General features: G+C 50.9%; 7 protein-coding genes across 7 annotated transcripts; 2 read left to right on the top strand and 5 right to left on the bottom strand.

Annotated features, from left to right (window-relative positions):
* Positions 1-901: 901 nt before the first annotated feature.
* On the top strand, positions 902-2,627 carry BDZ99DRAFT_467519 (uncharacterized protein). Its single transcript, XM_033721032.1, has one exon. The coding sequence runs from the start codon at positions 1,056-1,058 to the stop codon at positions 2,571-2,573; it is 1,518 nt and encodes a 505-aa protein (XP_033571476.1). The 5' UTR covers positions 902-1,055; the 3' UTR covers positions 2,574-2,627.
* A 788-nt stretch (positions 2,628-3,415) lies between these two features.
* Positions 3,416-4,162, bottom strand: BDZ99DRAFT_452098 (ribonuclease III). Its single transcript, XM_033718250.1, has 2 exons — positions 3,810-4,162; positions 3,416-3,764 (listed from the first exon to the last, which is right to left on the bottom strand). The coding sequence occupies exons 1-2, from the start codon at positions 4,141-4,143 to the stop codon at positions 3,538-3,540; spliced, it is 561 nt and encodes a 186-aa protein (XP_033571475.1). The 5' UTR covers positions 4,144-4,162; the 3' UTR covers positions 3,416-3,537.
* A 4,423-nt stretch (positions 4,163-8,585) lies between these two features.
* On the top strand, positions 8,586-9,101 carry BDZ99DRAFT_525715 (uncharacterized protein; the record flags this gene model as incomplete). Its single annotated transcript, XM_033726023.1, has 1 exon — positions 8,586-9,101. One exon carries the CDS (start codon positions 8,586-8,588, stop codon positions 9,099-9,101), a length of 516 nt encoding a protein of 171 aa, XP_033571474.1.
* Positions 9,102-9,136: 35 nt separating this feature from the next.
* BDZ99DRAFT_545320 (uncharacterized protein) lies at positions 9,137-9,880 on the bottom strand (the record flags this gene model as incomplete). Its single annotated transcript, XM_033726839.1, has 2 exons — positions 9,137-9,521; positions 9,636-9,880. 2 exons carry the CDS (start codon positions 9,878-9,880, stop codon positions 9,272-9,274), a joined length of 495 nt encoding a protein of 164 aa, XP_033571473.1. The 3' UTR covers positions 9,137-9,271.
* Positions 9,881-10,008: 128 nt separating this feature from the next.
* BDZ99DRAFT_481308 (uncharacterized protein) lies at positions 10,009-10,596 on the bottom strand (the record flags this gene model as incomplete). Its single annotated transcript, XM_033722391.1, has 1 exon — positions 10,009-10,596. One exon carries the CDS (start codon positions 10,594-10,596, stop codon positions 10,009-10,011), a length of 588 nt encoding a protein of 195 aa, XP_033571472.1.
* Positions 10,597-10,982: 386 nt separating this feature from the next.
* On the bottom strand, positions 10,983-11,190 carry BDZ99DRAFT_397967 (uncharacterized protein; the record flags this gene model as incomplete). Its single annotated transcript, XM_033716072.1, has 2 exons — positions 10,983-11,022; positions 11,075-11,190. 2 exons carry the CDS (start codon positions 11,188-11,190, stop codon positions 10,983-10,985), a joined length of 156 nt encoding a protein of 51 aa, XP_033571471.1.
* Positions 11,191-12,372: 1,182 nt separating this feature from the next.
* BDZ99DRAFT_481307 (uncharacterized protein) lies at positions 12,373-13,010 on the bottom strand (the record flags this gene model as incomplete). Its single annotated transcript, XM_033722390.1, has 3 exons — positions 12,373-12,612; positions 12,723-12,892; positions 12,950-13,010. 3 exons carry the CDS (start codon positions 13,008-13,010, stop codon positions 12,373-12,375), a joined length of 471 nt encoding a protein of 156 aa, XP_033571470.1.
* Between the last annotated feature and the right edge of the window lie 209 nt (positions 13,011-13,219).

Raw genomic sequence — 13,219 nt, 5'->3', positions numbered from 1 at the left:
TAATGTCTCCGACCGATATATCGCGATGGAGGACGTTTCTTTCTAGCAACGATTCATGTCTTGAGACAATTAGCTAGAGTTAGAAGCCGGTCTACCTAAACTGACCTTTTATCCCCCCTACGATCCAGTAATCATGGCTACCAGCGAGGTCTCATCGCATATACTCTTCCTAACACGTCCCATGACTAACCGACGATGTACTCGGTTTCGCCGCAAGCTAGGGCCTTTGGTAGGAGGATCTGAGCATGACCGCTTTGGAGGTCGCATGGACTGATGACGAGAGCTGTTAAGATTGATTCATCATGTGTTGCTTCATGGGAGAGGGTGATTTGGCAACTCGAGCGCAAGCTCAGATCGTTCATCTATCTCCACCTGTGATTTCATCGGAGAGCTGGAGCGTGTAGGCATTGGGGACGGGCCCAGTCTCCATGCCAGCACGGCCTCAACCTTCGATCTTAGTTTCGGAAGAAACAACGCTGTGAATAAACGGGAAGGGACAGGGACCGCGAGCACTAGTTATGCGGAGCTGGTGGCTTAGCTAACATTTGGGTTGGAAGTGGGAGGAAAAGTCTGATTTAGTTAGCGCAATCACGAAGCTCGCGCCGACTAAGCGACACGTGATACCTAGGAAGCATACATTAGAGATACGACGGAAAAAGAGCAGTACACAGCTATCACGTAGACTTCCTTCGCCCTGAAATCATAAAAGAAGGCATTCTCAATTAATGAGGGTGGAGAATCTATGGCCCTTGGTGGCAGTGACGCGCTTCTCATGTGACGCCGAAATTGTTTTGTTAACGGGGCAACGCCGTCAAAACAAATCCTTTGCACTACGAAAGCACCTGTTTCATCTTCCTGACACATCGACAGCGCATGACAAAGCCCGACACACACCGTGCTCCCTCTTTCTTCACCTTTCTTCGGCCTCTACGACAATCGCAACCGACGTGCTGCGTGCAAGGCTGCAGTACAATTTCCAGCACCTGTGCTTCCAGCTGCCGTCCCACGCCGGCTTATCTCGATTCCAACGACACCAATCCTCGAGCGCAACCAGAATGACGTCCTCAGATTCTCCTTGCAACGGCGCTCGATGCGCGAGTGCTGAGACTTGTACCCACTCGAGCAAAACCACCAGTTGTTCGAAGCAGAAGCTCCGGGAACCCCACACAAGGCAGCCGCCGACATGCGTCGGCAAGCCCAATGTCGGCCCTCATTACATGCGCCCGACCGCCAATTCCTCCGTCCGCAGACGCGCTGTGAAATCATCACGATTGCCGTCGTCATCGTCTGGTCCCCCGGCGTCGTCGCAATCGCTTTTTTGTTGCCCTCTCGCTGACGCTTGGCCAGCGCACCGTTCCGACATCACCCAGACCGACCCAACATACACTAAGTTTCTGTGGAGGACGATAATGGACAAGAAAAAGAGCTCAAATGAGAGGGCGGGCAGAGAAATGGGCGATACACTAAGCACAAAGGCGAAGAGGAGGCCAAGGGCTCGAGCAGAAAGCACATCGGCGTCAGGGTCGCACTCTGGGAAATGGCCAACACCACCTACATCGGAAACCTCGAGCTTCAAGTCTAAGAAGGACTTGGCTGCTAAAGTCACCGATGTTGACTTTATAGAGACTGTACTAGAGCCATGCGGGATCACCATTCAGAACAAGGGCGTTAACAAGGACCTCCTTAAACACTTCGGTATCCTAGAGCTTCCCTCCGATCCCAAGGACCGCCTCGATGCCTACCGGGGAGCACACGACCTTGAAGTCTGGCTAGCCCCTGACACGGCGAGCATCCAGCGAGAGTACAAGGCTATGAGGGTGTTTGATTCCAACGAGGCCGAACACTCGGCATACGCCTTGCAGGATATATTCCTCGACGAACCCAGACATCCATGGCTCCCAGAAGAGGACGGCGATCAACGTTGGCTACCCGTCCGCATGCTCCAACTTGTTCGGAAACTACCGCAGGATGAATGGCTCTCCCCTCCACTCGTCGACTCGCCCAGGAAACGATACGAGTGGGACATTCGCCCGGACTGCGCGTACCACGTCTCCCTCCAGGCCTTCCAATCTGGCTTCCGCCCAAGCGTTCGAAAACATGTTTCCATTGTGCAGAAGCGAGCCTTTTGCCCGTATTTGACTATTGAGTTCAAAAGAGATGAGGAGACTCTTGCGACGGCCCGCCATCAGGTCGCCGTCGCCTCAGCCATGGCCCTGTATAATCGTTATAGACTAAAGGACTGCGCGCTTCAAATGAGTGGAGGGAACTGGTTGGAACAGGATATGAACCAGATGCGTCACTATGGTATCACATTCACTGGATCCACCTGGGACCTGTGGTGCACTGTGCCGAAGACCTTTGAAACCTGGACTGGCTGTAGCATGTCCGCCATCTACTCTGGCGACTGCTGCATCCTTGCTGGCGTTGAGAAATTAACCAGCACTATTAATGACATTCATTACTGGGGTTTGATGGTCCATGGCAAGTCCTGCAAGGCCGATATCGCTGCTAAGATTCATTCCGACCCGGATGCGGACACGAATGATATCACGTTACTGGAAGAGAATTCATGATACCCGCGGTTGATAGCAATATTATTACTTGTTAGATCCTTTTTTCAATCTGGATAATAGAAGATGATAAGTGAGAAGTCCTTTCGTGGCTTACTTTTCCCATACGTCTCATCGCTCCCCGTATGCCATCCGCTAAACCTATGACGAATCTCGATGTTCCAAGAAATTGGGAGTACATTTCCACGGTTGCGGGCTAGCCTTTCCAACCTGCCGAAGGCAGACAATAGCACGGTCAAACAGGACATGCGTGGCCTCGCAATTGATTTGTACTTGGCTGTCGCATTAGAATTTGAGATCCACCAGCACGTCCGCATCTGTAAAACGCGCACGATGCAAATCACGAACAACAACGGCTTCGCCGCGCTCGAGAGGTAGACCTAACAAAGATGGCCGTCACCGTTGGGAAGCTGGGCCGGCCTCGTGAGGCTTTTCACGGGCCTCCGTGCATCAACTGCAACCTTACTAGGAGCTATTTGCGGGCAGTGCACAAAGCCAGAATCCAATTGAAGCAGGCGGATACATAGTTGGATTGCCGATATATACCTGCCGGATTTTTCATGCCTACTAGAGGGTTGAAAGTGCAGCGTTTAGCTTTAAGAACGAAAGAGGTGGGCTTCGCTTCTATCGCGTCCGTCATGACAACACACACCCCACACAATCCCCTGTAGACCAACCTATCACTGCCCTCTTTTCCTCCCCTCGTATCTCCAATCCCATGGACTAGGACCAAATGCACAGCTGAAATGCGCGTCATAGCGGACGCCTTCCCTATTCCGTTGCTCAACAGGTTGGCTCGTTGCGCACGGGACGCTGAAAAGAAGTTGAGGGCAAAACCGACAGCCCCGCTCTCTTCATATGACCTTACTGTTGGGCACCAACACTCGAGAGCAGCCCTTCACTTTTATCGACTTAGCAACACATTTATGTTCCGTCACGCCCTTCCCTCCAAAGCCACATACGTCAATTAGTATAACAGTTTCTTTAAAACATGTTGGACAGCTCCAAAATTTCGATCAGAATCGACCCATATCGCTCCAATAATCCCTTCCACGGTAGAAGCGAGCGTAGTCTTTGCTTCCTGATCCTGTTGGGATGGATTTTTCTTGATGTATTCTTTTAAACCCCACTCCTTCGCTACATTCTTTAAGTGTTCATTCGTTCCGACATCTGCCACGAGATTGTCTCCAACTTCTACGTCTTGTCAGAAAGACACGACCCGTTTCAGGGCATCCATACCTGTGTTACTCCCAGTCGGAAACCATTCATCGAGGACACACAGTCGAAGAACAGCATCGCCAACGAGTGCGAGGTTTTTGTTGCTTTTGGTCGGCCCGTTGGTTTCAGATCGCGATTCAGGCGCCCCTGCTGCAGTGAATGCCTGCTTCAGGAGGGCTACGTTGTTGAAATGATAGTCTATCTTGTTTTGGAACGATGCGTAGAGTCTTGGATAGGGTATTTGAATTGGATAGGGTATTTGAATTGGATAGGGTATTTGAATTGGCTCGTGCACATATACACGTGATATGACGGAGAATGCCGTGTGTATACAAAAAACGGGTGGGGGGGGCATTCTCTTGTATTCTATGCACTTGTGGAACCTCAACACTATAGGGGGAATTGATAATATACATTCTCTGTCGATATACAGCCTCACGCATGAACTGAATGTAATATAATGCTGATTCTATGCGATTTTTGTATACACACGGCATTCTCCGTCATATCACGTGTATATGTGCACGAGCCAATTCAAATACCCTATCCAATTCAAATACCCTATCCAATTCAAATACCCTATCCAAGACTCTAGTCGGGCATTGTCATTCGCTATCGACAAATTCTGGAAAAGGTGCTCGACAACTCGATAAGCATGGTGCAACTCTCCGTCTTTATATAAAACGAAATGATCTACTATCAAGCCCATTAGTCTCGAGTATTGTGATATGTACCGTGAGTTTACCTTGGGGTTCAAATTTTGGAGCTACTGACGTCGTTGGAACGTACTTGATTGCTTTTCGGAAACACAACCATGGGAGCCGTCTTCCGATTTATATTAATGGGTTGGCCGCCTGTTGTTAGCTAGCTGTAGATCGTCATAGTTATTAACTAGCTGTAGATCGTCATAGTTATTAACTAGCTGTAGATCGTCATAGTTATTAACCTTCCGCAGCCATCCGCCTACCAATTAATTAACACGGACAACTCCCCCGTCTCAATCAAGGATCATCGCTGTTCATTGTGAACTACCAGTCTTTTCACTGAGCCATATATGATGGATGGGCCGAACCCTTCTTGAGGAGAGGATTCATGTGAGCCATAAAGATCGAATCCGCTATTCCAAGTAGGGTCAGACGCCGCGAGCAACTAGAGAACAGGACGATGCGACGACGCTCCTTGAGTGCCAAGGTCAGGGTCGTTCTAGGGTAAGGCTCGACCAGCATCAGCTCGAGCTTTCGCCGAAGCTCTAGTGGTGCCAGGCTCGTAGTCCTCTGCGCGTGCGTTAGCAACCTCCTTCAAAACACCATCAAACAACGTACTATGGAAGGAGCAAGTCTGATCGTAGCCTTTGTCAATGGCACTCAGTACAAGTACCATTCCAGAAGACTCCGAAGTGGTTCCGAGTTTGCACTCAGCAAAACGATGACTAGAATCCTAGCCGCGGAAGCGACGCAGAACAACACCATCAGCCGCAAGCGCACCCGCCCCATCTCCATCACCAATAATCCGATAGCGGCCCTCTACCCCGCACGCCCGCAGCCTTCTTAGGTCCGCCGCTGCCGACGTTGCAACCAAGTTTCAAAGGCAATTCAACGATCAGAGCACCATGCTTGGCACCAGCTAAAAGCCGTCCGGTACCTCTGTTGGTGCGTTCAGCAGAGCCGCCGTCAAGCTGAGGATTATCTAGGTTCTCCCTGTACGAAGAAACGGAAGGAAGCGAAGGGGATCGGCAATGAAAGCGCATCCTTTTTATCTTGGAAGTAAATATAAACTTTTTCGAACTTAGCAGATCTTATTATACTAGAACCGAACCCGCTTTTGCTGCCCACGCACTATATAGTGCGTGATTTTCAGGCAGGTGTGAACATCTATAAAACATCTGTGGGAAATCCTTAGAGAATGCTGTATTACAATAACGCTCCTGGTCCAGTTTGAATATAGCACAGGGGAACATCTGGCTAGATTATCGAAATAGCTTTCGTCAGGTTTGAAGGACTAGGTAAGCGGAGCAATAATAGACGAATTTAATGTTGCTAACCTGCTATCCTGGACCATGCTCTGGTGTAAGGTAGTGGAAATCGTATGTTAAAGTGGTAGGAAAGTATGGCTGCGCCACGAAACCTACGGTGTAGGCCATTGCCGCATTTTGGGGCGTTCTCCCCATGGATGACTGCCATGTTGTGGCTGTTCCAGAACCTGGTAGGGTGATTGTTGTCTCTGGCGAGAGCAGCTGGGAGAGTGATCGTCCCAGCATGGGTCGGTGTTCTGGCACCAGAGGTCGCCACTCCACGCAGACGACCAGGCCAGTGAGGCGTCCGGTCTATCTGGTGGGCCCGTCTGGCGGGTGGGTATAGCTGGGAGTGGTAGCATTTCGGTGCGGGAAGGCATTATTGGGCATGCTAAACGAGCTCTTAGGAGATGAAATGGAGCGGCCAGGGCACAATCTAGTCGCGGCATCCGATAGCGCGCGATCGCGATCGCGATCGCGGTACTGGCAGTGGTGCTAGCCGTGCGCGCATCTATTGCAAGGGACTATGTGGTTGCACTTAAGCTTATTGCGCGCACCGCACGCAGTGGAGTTGACCCTGCCCCACTGCTTCGAGGCCCCGCGCAACGAGGCCCCCTTATGGATCCGTACATGGTAGATCAGCAGGTCCTTGCGCGTAAAGCCGACCTAGCAGATGTCGCACACGTGATTATTACTGCTGGTGGAGTGGTTCTTGCGGTGCCGGTTCAGCGTCTCGAGTGCCTCGTACTCGCGATTACACTCCGCGCAGTAGAGGCGCGGTGAGTTGGGCGGCCCACTGTTGGTGCCCAAAACGGACGGGTCGGACGACAAGTGCCGGTCCATGTCCAGGATCGATCGCTGTCTGTATCTCTGTGAGCTTCTGTTGAAGCATCGGTTCTGCAATTAGGGAGGCCCGAGAGTATCATCGGAAGGAGGGGAAGTAGCCTTTGACCAGATCTCCGTTGTGAAGTAGGGTGGCTTCGTGGGACTATTGTCCTGTCTCAATAGAAATTCGAATTTTGTTGTGAACATGTTAGGGCGAGGAAACGTAGGCTTGAAATGCTATCACCAATCAAAGAATTAGCACCGCAACACCACAGCCCTGGGACATCCTCTTCGCTTGCTGTAGGGTGTTGATGAGCATGAAGTCGGTCAGTGCATATCTCTATGGTTGAAGGCCTCTTCATCAATAGGCCCTATGGATACAGGTGAGTGGTCCGTATCTAGCTGGAAGTTCGCTTTGCGCTGGCGGTGGCGGTCAAGACAACACTATAAGTGTGCAACACACTTTGTCCCGCAAGGAAATCATCCTCTTTGCGCCATCTTTTGCTTGAGCTGGAGCTGCGTAGGGAATTATCGCATGGCGAGGCGTCGCGGGTCGCTTCAGCAGTCGTGTGGTTACTAGCCATTTTGGGGGAGTCGTGCGGAACGGCGATGTAGTGTGCCGGGTTAGGAGAGGCGCGCAGCCAGTCTTGGATACGATCGAGGGAGTGCGAGCAGAAAGAGGAGAAAGAGGAAGAAGAGGCTATGGCGGCCAGCCGATGGGAGAGAAACTGTTGTTATGCAGGACGCGATCTACTAAGCTTACGGATAAACCTCGGCTGGTGCCGCGAATGGCTTCGCGCCAAGGCTTGCATTCTCTGCAATCTTCCCAGCTCTTCCGCACCTTCTTCTGGTTCTGTCTGTTTTGGCCAACCGCAGTGCCGTGTGTCGACTTGTAGTCGTGCAGCCAGATGTGAAGAGCCTTATCCACAGTGATGTTGCACTGATGTTGGAGTTAGCAGAGGCCAGGCATCAACAGCATACATTCGTATTGTAGAAGTTGGCGTACCTGCTTGCCGCTGATTCCTTTTGTTCCACGGTGCCCCAGAAGAACACGAGATACAATGGGGGTGTTCTCAGGTTGTGAAGAAGCAGTTCTGTGTTGATTTGAAGAGGCGTAAAGCCCGTATATATAGCCCCTAAAAAGAGGGGGGGGGGGTACTCCCTTGTTCCCCCCTTGTTACGGATATGGAAGGATGTAAGGCCACTGACACGCTAGTAGTTATCCAGGAACAATATTGCTTCTTTCTTGCCCCTACGTACATTTGCCCTAGACCCACGCGACCCTGATACGCAGCGCTGTTGCACGAAATCCAGTCCATCAGGTTGATGGACGGTCTCACCGCTTCTGTTTCTGCCTAGCTAGCTGGTATTAGTTTACCTCTTGTGCCCCGCCACGTCCTTCTCGCCTACAGCTCGATTACTATCTCCTCCCTCTCCTGTCAAGCCTACCTCATCATCCAGCACCCCTTTCCTGTGATCGCTATTTCGAATTCATTTCGTTCACCTGCCGACTACCCCTAGTCCGGCTCACTCGTCTTCTGCTCGAGCCTTGTCTTTCTTTGTCGGATGTCTCACCTCTACATCTACTACTCTACCTGCTCGATATGGTCGGCATCGGTGAACGCCGTGAGTGGGGTCCGCGGGGAGACGAGGGCTATGACGATTTGCTCGAAACGCTCGACTTCTTTAACGCTTTGGGGCTCGACCCCTACCTGACTTACGACGAATTATTCTTGTTGGATCGAATTAAAAAGCTTAGAGATATTCTGCATCTAGACAGCTACGAGCAACGCCATAAGATCTGGAAACCGCCTTCACGCCTTAGCTTCTAGATTTGGATAAACCTTTTAGATTGGCTCTATATGCGCAACCGGCATGGCGTTGATATAGAGCGCTGGGAAACCATCGCCCGCTACGGACGAGACGGTTAGAATTCACAATAGGACCTAGCTAGCCCCCCAATGAGCGACTCTAGCCCATACTTTCGTTCGCCGCCCATCTCGACCGCGTCCGGCGTCAACAGGTCCGGCAAGCTTACATGGGGGCTGCTCAACCGCCCTCAAGGCGCGGCCACACCCGAGAAGCGCCGATCGTTTTGTCATCCGATTATTAGACGACTGAGTCGGAGGTTAAGTTCGTCGCAGACCGCCGCCCATACGGCTCGTCTACTGATACCTCAGTCACTAGCATCTCGGTGCAGAGATCCAGCTTGCGCAATGATGGAGGAGTGCACGCTTCGGTCCCCCCAGATGAGCCCGTCCCCCAACATCATCCGTGGCCAAGGGAACATGGATCGCACCAACGCCGCTCCCGATGAGCCCATCCATCCGCCCCTCCTCCCGAGGACACTGGAAGCCGCGGGGGCTGGAGCTCCGCCCGCTTCCATGTACGGGGCTGGCGAAAGAGGAGAGAACGTCAAATCTGCTGAACCTCTCGCCAAGTCCGGGAATAATTATTGGTGTCATGCGGGCAAATGATGACGGCGTTGTTTTGGGGGCAGTGGGCGATTTGGACATCACGGAGCACATCATCGCCGCCAGCATAGACTCGCGTGGCCTCCTGAATCTACAAGTTCGTGCGATGAACTTACTCGGACAAAGCCTTCCGCCGTGTAATGTGTGGAACATCTTAAACACCTCTATTTGACTTAATAACCTCTTTGGGACTGTTTGTGCCTTCTGAGATCATAGGGATCCGCGAAGCTCTTGGGGCACACCTGGCACTTGTAAGGTTTCTTGCCACTGTGGGTCAGTTTGTGCCTACTGAGAGTAGAGGGATGCGCGAAGCTCTTGGAGCACTTCTGGCACTTGTGAGGTTTCTCGCCAGTATGGGTCCGTTTGTGAAATCTGAGAGTAGAGTGATCCGCGACGCTCTTGCCGCACATCCGGCAGTCTAGTCTGCCTTGGCTATCTTCTGGATCGGCTCCGTTCAGCTCTTCCTCGCCAGTGTGGGCCCGTTCGTGCTTTCTGAGAGCAGAGGGATCTGCGAAGCTCTTGGGGCACATCTAGCACTTGCAAGGTTTCTCGCCAGTGTGGATCCGTTTGTGTATTTTGAGATGACAGGAACGTGCGAAGCTCTTGGGGCACATCTGGCACTTGTAAGATTTCTTGCCATTATGGATCCGTTTGTGCCTTTTGAGGTTACTGGGAGTTGTAAAGCTCTTAGAGCATTGGTCGCAATTAAAAGATTTCTTGCTAAGTAGGTCCACGTCGAGTACAGCTAAGTTAGTTTGCGCTATTAAGTTGTTTAGACCCATATTAAGTATAGCTGAATTAACTTGTCCCACCAAATTATTTGAGTGTCCACATCGACTATAGCTGGGTTAATATTCGCCATCGAGTTGTTTAGATCCATATTGAGTATAGTTGGGTTAATATGCGCTAACTAGTTGTTTGGATCCATATCAAATATAGTTGGGCTAATGTGCGCCATCAAGTTGTTTGGATCCATGTCGAGTACGGTTGGGTTAATATGCGCCATCGAGTTGTTTGGATCCATGTCAAATATGGCTAGGTCCACATCGAGTATGGTTGAGTCAAACGAGGATTTTGGTAGAATAGTGGGACAATTGACTGGGTAACTGTCCTTCGGAGGAGGGTCGAAAAGTAGGTTGGGGTCTTGTAAAGGCTGCATTAAGTCTGTCGAGGATAGATTGGTGTCCCCCCATCTGCGAACAAGTCCGTAGTAGGTTTCGATGGTTTCAATAGAGGTAGGCAATGACTTCGGTGGACTTGGTTCAGGTGCTAGCAGGCGGTGTGGATTGGGCTTCCTCGTATGGCGGGTTCGATCTCTGGTTCGAGGTGTTGTTGGGTTTGTCTTTGGCAATCTCGAAGGTGATGGTGGTTTCCGTGCAGATATTAGGTGACGGTTGCGCAGGCGGCTTTGCGTGGGCTTCGTCGTTCGAGGCATCCTGCGGAGATCGGTTTCGATGAGTGTAGTCTTCGAAGAGTGTACGACGAATTGATGCAGCATGCTCAGGGGTTCAGGGGTCCTGTAGTGCACGAGAAAGAACCAGTCTCTGTTGCACTCTGGAATAATTGAGCATGGAAGCGGAAAGGATGGCCGAGCTGTATATTGAGGGAAAGCAAATGTTCTTTAATATGCTGGTCAATCAATGGGCCCAAATTACACGCAGGTCAACCGAAATTAGTTTCATAAACCGCCATCCCGCCTTCGGCTCGTTCTGACGATGGCCAATCTCCACCTCGCGGGTGTATGTAGATCAAGGGCGTTCATGCCAGTCACGGTGACGTCCATCACGTCCGGGCTCCTCCCTGTCAGAAAGAATGAGGTGGTTGTGATTTGGAGGATTATCTTTGCAGTCTCCTAGATGAGATTAGCCTACAAATTCGCATATTCTATATTAACGCACCGCAGTTCTCGTCAAGCCGGTATTCTCTGTATATTAGTTAGAAGTGAAATTGCTGGAGTATAGTCGAGGTACTCTTACATTGCAACAATATTGGCTGGACATCGTTTGTGCGTTTCCTGATACTTTGTGCACCACGCTCGAACCGTGTAGCGGAGGTGGGAGCACTTGTAATGGACTTGGGTATAATCACACATCTTAAAGGTATTGAGAACAGCACAAAACGCGGGTTGGAGTTTCTTTATATCTAAAGCGATTCTAAGCTATACTGTTGCACTTTCTAGTGTTAGATTTATACCGCACCTCTTCAGCTGGCATAGGTTACTTGCCGGGGCACGAAGCGTATTTGCATTGCCTATGAAATTTAGTGGCTCGTCTCCGCTGTTTTTGTTAATCTTGTTCTGCCAATGAAAGAAGGGTCGCATCCCCCTAAGAATGGGCGCTCTTGTGGCGATGGTCGGATGACCTGTAATGACTATAGCCCCCATTTTATTGCATGTACATGCGCTGTGCCGTTGACCCTACGAATAGGACGGGGGCTCGGGTCTTCAGCCCGCTACGTGGCCCAGCAGCCGCTTTGGTAGGACATTACGATATAGGAACCCTTCGGCAGACGAACAAGGATTGATCATGCAAGTGGGTAGCCACGAATTTTGGAGCGGGCCGCGAATCTGCAGGACACACCTTTTAGAACCTGTTTTTGGCTAGCGTTACCTCCACTTTCCAGGCTTTAAGCTTGGACTCGAGGTCGCACCTTTTGGAACACCGATTTGGCTAGCGCTGCAACTTCGCACGAGAACATGTTTTTGGCTAGCGTTATCGCTGCGGCACGGTGGAAAGAAGCCTACGGTGACGGTGAGCTAAGCCATACCTGCAGCAAGCACATACTGGAAAATGCTCTTTGCGGGGTTACAATCGATCTCATCTCATCTCATCTCATCTCATCTCGTTTAGTCCAATGCCCCAATCCCGTACTGCAGCCTGTCGGATGTGATACCGCCCGCTTAGGCTTAAAAGATCCTCAGCCACTTTAAAACCCTCGGGGACGCGTGCACCGTAGGGTGGAGAGGACCGGCATAGTAATATATAGAGCTAGTTACGCCCGGCAAGGCTGAGGATGCACGTCTGCCTTCAGTCACAGCGACTCCAATCGTTCTACACTCAGGTTGAAATTGATGTGAACTCTGATTTCTATAGATGTCTAGCTCGTTGTTTATATACTAGGGGAAGGAGGGGCCACCCCCGGGGGCTTAACGTGGTAGATCTCTTGATGCGTTACTGGTTACATCCACTTAGGTTGCAAATTGACGTGAACTCTGTTTGATTTGTGAAGCCGTACGAGCAGACTATATACTATATAAGGAGCGTAGGCATAAGTACTAATTAGAGGCAGCAGTAGGCAGCGGTAGGCAGGGTAGGCCACCGTACCCCAACCCCTCTCTGTAGAAGTTGTAATTGGCTAGGCACGTAGGCCGGAAACCCTGAGTCATCCTGTTACTTGATACAGTACTGATACCGTGCTGCAGCACTGCTATTGCACTACCTGTTACTTCCTCCTGTATCAGCATGCCATCCTGATACGTTACTGGCATATGAGTTGCTGATCCTAGGTTGTAGTGCTGCAACCCGAGTTTAGTAGCCTCCTATTGACCTGAGCCCTCTATAATTAGCTGTATAGGTGTCGTTGTAGGCTCTCGCTATATGCCTGCTGGTCCACCTCCGCGCCTACCTCTACTAAGAGCTGCACGTGCAAATACACGTGAGAGTGAATGCCCGGAGGAGTCGACCCGATAAGTGAGCTAATTAGAACGCGGTGAAGGGACTGCAGGGGGAGGGTCGGCCAAATAGCAAAAAGGCGTCGGCCGAATAGCAAAAAGGGGTCGGCCAGGTAGCACTGGCCTAAAATATAAGCATATTCAGCCTAGTCGCATGCGAATTCGCCTTCATCAGACTTACCGCGCCACACTGTGGGCTGTGCAACTAGCCGCACCCCGCCCTCAAAGATATGCCAAGTCATAGCGGAATTAGTTCACAGTACTTCTGTATTGTCTCTCCCTTAAATGTGATTCTTCGGTATAGCCTAGCGTCCCATCTTCCTGTATGCTTGCTAACCCCAATAGGTAGGACTAAGTTAATATTCTTAATGAACGAGCGAGCTTCCACTATGCCGCTACGGTAAGGCCTGCCCGGACTTCGAGGGGGTGATTGCGAACTGCACCAAACACT

Source organism: Mytilinidion resinicola (assembly GCF_010093595.1).
Source record: "Mytilinidion resinicola strain CBS 304.34 unplaced genomic scaffold BDZ99scaffold_22, whole genome shotgun sequence".
In the NCBI taxonomy this organism is placed as follows: Eukaryota; Fungi; Ascomycota; class Dothideomycetes; order Mytilinidiales; family Mytilinidiaceae; genus Mytilinidion; species Mytilinidion resinicola.
The sequence above is the reverse complement of the archived record's forward strand: the minus strand, read 5'-3'. Positions and strand labels throughout refer to the sequence as shown.

What these genes read in the sequence shown, in the direction of transcription:
- BDZ99DRAFT_452098 (XM_033718250.1), bottom strand. Translation starts at nt 4,143, where the DNA reads ATGCCCCCCCCACCCGTTTTTTGTATACACACGGCATTCTCCGTCATA. An exon ending in TCCGACTGGGAGTAACACAG is followed by an intron (nt 3,765 to 3,809) that starts GTATGGATGCCC and finishes GACAAGACGTAG; the next exon opens with AAGTTGGAGACAATCTCGTG.
- BDZ99DRAFT_467519 (XM_033721032.1), top strand. Translation starts at nt 1,056, where the DNA reads ATGACGTCCTCAGATTCTCCTTGCAACGGCGCTCGATGCGCGAGTGCT.